Raw genomic sequence first — 5,166 nt, 5'->3', positions numbered from 1 at the left:
TCAACACAATCCGATCAATACTCACCTACACTGACCAAGCCTTGACTCCAACACTTAATCCTCATCACTCTCGACATTATCAGTTCCCCAGCAACACAAGTCGGCAGCCCCTTTACAGAAGGACAACAAAAAAAAACATGAGTTTGTACAAGGGTATGCATATATCATGTCAAACCTTGCAAAAATGATACCACAAGATAAATCAAAGCATTCTCCATGCAACTACATATACATCAGCATATAAATGGTGTAAATGATGAGAAAAAAAGATATATGACGTGCCTTAATGTTTATGTTCTCGAAAACTTTAAAATATACGAGTATGCCTTGCACCGGAGAGGCGGGAAAGGAGTTTTCTTGAAATCTTTGAGAGGAAATCGTGTGGCTACTGAAGAAAACTACTGAAATGCTGTTGTTGCTGAAGGGGAGGGGAAGCCGTGTAATAGGTTTACGGTTAGGGTTTTGATAGGGTAGAGTTTAAGTAGAAGCTTATGCACTAATGAGTCTATAATAATAATTAAGGGAGTTTAAAAAGGTTTTAGGCCCATTATGCCATAAAATAAACCCGTCAAGCCCAAAAACTCTCTCGAAAAATATTTCGTTTAGATATGTTTTTGAAAATATTGGCCGAACCCTCAAAAAGTCCCTCGAATCGTTGAAATTTGTGTACCGGTAAAAATATAACCTCGCGAGTAAAAATTCCCAACCAATGCCCATTTTCAAATATCATTCATAAATTCACCATATATTAAAAAATTAAAATAATTATTTAATAAAAATATTTTTTCTTATTATTACCGTTCTCCGTTACTCGTTCGAGCGCGAAATGCAACTTAAAACCCTAATACGTTAAATTTTAAATAACCAAGAGATAAACACCCAACCATGCAATAATCATGAAATAAATGTATAAAAATCATTAAACACATATTTTAAATAAAAACCTTATATTGCATTCAGTCAGGTTACGTACTTCGAATTTCCTAGACCTTACAAGTAATGTTTGTTAGATTTTATTATTTCAAGCAAAATGACTATAACATAAAATAAAAAATAAAAAATAAAAAAATCACGTTATTGGATATAACAAAACAACCAAATTTTTACAATTTACAGAAATAAAATCCAAATATGACGACTTTGACTAAAATTGCAATTTTCCCTTGCATCACCGAATTGAAGAGAAAATTGCTGCAAGGTTCGAAAGCCAGCAAGGGTAAATTCGAACTCAATCCCTAATTCCTCTTCAAAATGTAGTCATATATGACGTTATAATTATAAGTAATGTTGTGTTGAATTACAATTAACTGTAATATCACCCCTGAACTCTCATCAAATTCAAAAAAGCACTCAATATTTCTTCTGCTTCCGACAACGCCACTCATCATCTCCGCTAAACCGTCTACAAGTCCCAAATTTCAAAATTAAAAACCCTAAACACCCAAGAAACCCTTGCCTCGCCGAAATGTTGGCCTTTATTTCATACGCTTCAAAGATTTCTATGTCCAAAATTCTTGTCAGAACAATGTCCCAATCGACATCCATCCCCAAGAAGCAGGTTCGAATCCGAGACCACGGCTACGATGATTATATGGAAATCGAGAAGAAAATGCGTAAAGTCCTCGGATTCCAAGAACTGATCCTCTCACAACCCAACAAAATGATTTCCACTTCACGCCTGGACTCGCTATCTCGCAGAATCGGATTTAAGCAGCTTGAAGCTGGTCGGTTTATCCTCAAATTCCCCCACGTTTTCGAGGTGTTTGAACACCCCGTGCAGAGAATTCTCTATTGCCGGCTGACAAGGAAAGCTATCTCACAAATTCAGTGGGAAAACGAAGCTCTTTTGAATCAAGTGCCGGAAGCCGTGACCCGTCTTAGGAAGTTGCTTATGATGTCTAACACGGGTAGGATTAGGTTAGAACATGTTCGGATCGCGCGCAAAGAGTTTGGTTTACCCGATGATTTCGAGTACTCGGTAATTTTGAAGTACCCGAAGTATTTTAGACTGTTTGATGCTGATGAGACTAGGAACAAGTATATCGGAATGGTGGAAAGGGATGAAAATTTAGGTGTTTCTGAGATTGAGAAAGCGAGGGAAAGAGAGTACAGAGAGAAGGGCGCTGATGCAGAGGACGTTCGGTTTTCGTTTATTGTTAATTTTCCTCCTGGGTTTAAGATTGGGAAGTATTACAAGATTGCAGTCTGGAAATGGCAGAGGTTGCCGTATTGGTCGCCATACGAGGACGTTTCAGGGTATGACCTGAGGTCTTTGGAGGCGCAGAAGAGGATGGAAAAGAGAGCAGTGGCAATGATTCATGAATTATTGACATTAACCGTGGAGAAGAAGATAACATTGGAGAGAATCGCGCATTTTAGGATGGCGTTGGATTTGCCGAAGAAGTTGAAGGAATTCTTGCTCCAACATCAGGGGATATTTTACATTTCGACTAGGGGGAATCATGGGAAGCTTCACACTGTTTTCTTGAGGGAGGCGTATAAGAAGGGGGACTTGGTGGAGCCAAATGAGTTGTATTTGGCTCGGAGAAAGTTGGCTGAGTTGGTTTTGATGAGTCCAAGGAAAGCGAGAATCGATATGGAGTTGATTCATTACAGGAGGGGAAGAGAGGAGGATGACATGAGGGGTGTAAGAGGAGATTACATGGGGGATGACTTTCAGATCAAGGAAAATGGTAAGACTGGAGAAGATTTGGATGGTGTTATAGATGTTAGTAGTTCTTCAGATTACTCCGATGAGGATGACAAAATTGGTGTGGGACAGTCCGTCTTGTGTGACTGATTAACGAGATTTGCTCGGCTGGTGGTTGTCATTTAGCTAATTTCATGGGATGTGATAGGGTTTCGAATGTTGTCTAATTCCAATCTGAGAATTAGAAAAATGAAATGTTGAGGTGGAATTTGAGCTAGTATACAATTTATGAGATTTGGGTTGTATCATCATCATATATAATTTTGGTACAACGGCTTGGGGTAGGAATCATTCTACACAATTCAACCGAAGAACAGAGTGCAAAGTGCTGATGATGTTTATTGACTCGGTTAACCTTGTAGATAGAAGAGCACCGTTCCACTTCCCTTTTTACTTCATGAGATGCTCACTTGTCACATGATAATTTACAATCTATTTATCAGCTGACTCGGGGAACATGGTTTATTTTTCAAACTTTTTGAGGAGTTACTGTTGCCAAACTCTCCTTGCCTAAGAAGCCAAAATTCTTAGCTTGACACTAACACGGTGCCCGACTTGTCTAGTTATCTGGTTGACATGATTCAAAGCAGCAATCAGTTGCGTGCTTTCTTTCTGAGAGAATGCTGATTCTATCGTGGGAGCTAGTTTAAGATTTTAAAACAAATGCTGCAAGGTATTGGTCAAGTATGTGAATGAAGTTGTAAAGCTTGATTAAGCCGTGCCAATAGGAATGGTGATGCATAATTATTGCTTTAATAATTTTAATGAACAAGGAGAAATTTCTAGTTTTTTTTTTTTTTTTTTTCGCATCAAAATTTTACGTGAAATATCGAAAAAAATTATGAATAATGAGAAAGCAAGTTTTTTTACATCAAGACATTACGTGAACTATCGAAAATACGTATTTTATCTAATGAAAATTTAATAGGCATCTCAGCCTTTGACTTGTTATGAAACTGTACGATATTCTTGCTAACATGATTTTTTGAACACACATATGTGGCTAAAAGACCAATGTGAAGCTCAACATTGAGTTTAAATTTGGCCTACAAGATATTCAACTCAAATTTATCTGCATCAAATAAAATGTGGAAAACGTACGAATTTTTCCCTACGAAAGTGTTCCTTATTACGCTAAAAGGCTTACACCAAAAGGGTTTTGTATGTTACACCATGATCATCTCTCTCTCAAAATCATTGGATTATATAGGTATATATCTTACGCTAAGTGAGGTATGAATTGAATATTTTGGACATCCAGGGATTGAAATTTATCTCATATAGCATATGCTTAAAGGAGGAAAAATGTACACTCATTAAAAGTTGAAGAATTTATTTACTTTATAAAGTAATTTGTGTTCGCCCCAAGATACGTTCGAAGTCAAGAACCTTACTATAAACCCAAGCATATAAAACAAACCATAAGAACTGGTCTGACGTTAGACACCAGGAATTTGTTGAAAATGATGGAGTTGGCGAATGATTGTTTATAGTGTGCGAAATAATTTATTTTAAAATGTATAAAATTTTTTGGGAGAATGAATAAAATTGTAATGTTTAGGAAATTCGAACTACGTAACTCGACGCCATACAATCTAGGGTTTTATTTAAATAAGTGTTTAATGATTTTTATACATCTATTTCATGGTTGGCACGGATAGGTGGTTATTTTAAAGTTTCATGCATTAGGGTGTTTAGATGCATTTCGCGCTAGAACGAGTAACGGAGCTCAGGGATAATCGGGAAAAATATTTTTTTATTTAATAATTATTTTTAATTATTAAATATAAGGTGAATTTAAGGGAAAATTTTGAAAATGGGTCTTGGCAGGTATTTTTACTCGTCGAGCCGTATTTTAAACCGGTACATAAATTTTATCGATTTGGAGGACTTTTCGAGCGTTCGGCAATAATTTCTAAAATTTACCTAAACGAAATATTTTTCAGTAGTATTATTGGACTTGATGGGTTCGTTTTAATGCGTAATGGGCTCAAAAACTTTTTAATCCTTTTAAAATTTAATTAAGGGTTCTTGAGTGTTTTGTATTTTATTTAAACACTACCCTAAGCAAACCCTAAAACTAATAACACCTAGCAGTTGTCCTATACCCTCCCACAGCATCCTACCCTCGTTTTTTCAGCAGCAAACCATGAGACACTTCGAAAATCCCTCAAGCTTTCAAGAAAAAGTTTTTCTCGCCTCTCCGGTTCACGTCCCGCGCGTATATCTTCGAGTTTTTGAGCTCGTAAATGTTAAGGCACACCATGTATCTCTTTTTCTCATCATTTAACCTATTTATATGTTGTTGTATATGTTTTTGCATGAAATATTGTTGGTCTATCATATAGCATCGTTTTTGCAAAGGTTTTGACATGAACATGCATTTATCTTGTGTATGACTCACGTTTTTCATGTCCTTGTGCAAGGGGCTGCTGAAGTTTGGTGTTAGAGGGCTG

The 5,166-nt window shown here is 36.6% G+C and overlaps 1 protein-coding gene across 1 annotated transcript; it reads left to right on the top strand.

Annotated features, from left to right (window-relative positions):
* Positions 1–1,345: 1,345 nt before the first annotated feature.
* LOC140817050 (protein ROOT PRIMORDIUM DEFECTIVE 1) lies at positions 1,346–3,495 on the top strand. The gene has a single exon (XM_073176615.1). The coding sequence runs from the start codon at positions 1,466–1,468 to the stop codon at positions 2,798–2,800; it is 1,335 nt and encodes a 444-aa protein (XP_073032716.1). The 5' UTR covers positions 1,346–1,465; the 3' UTR covers positions 2,801–3,495.
* Positions 3,496–5,166: the final 1,671 nt, after the last annotated feature.

This window comes from Primulina eburnea, chromosome 16, assembly GCF_022965805.1.
Source record: "Primulina eburnea isolate SZY01 chromosome 16, ASM2296580v1, whole genome shotgun sequence".
Classification (NCBI taxonomy): domain Eukaryota; kingdom Viridiplantae; phylum Streptophyta; class Magnoliopsida; order Lamiales; family Gesneriaceae; genus Primulina; species Primulina eburnea.
This window is presented reverse-complemented; position numbering and strand designations above follow the sequence as displayed.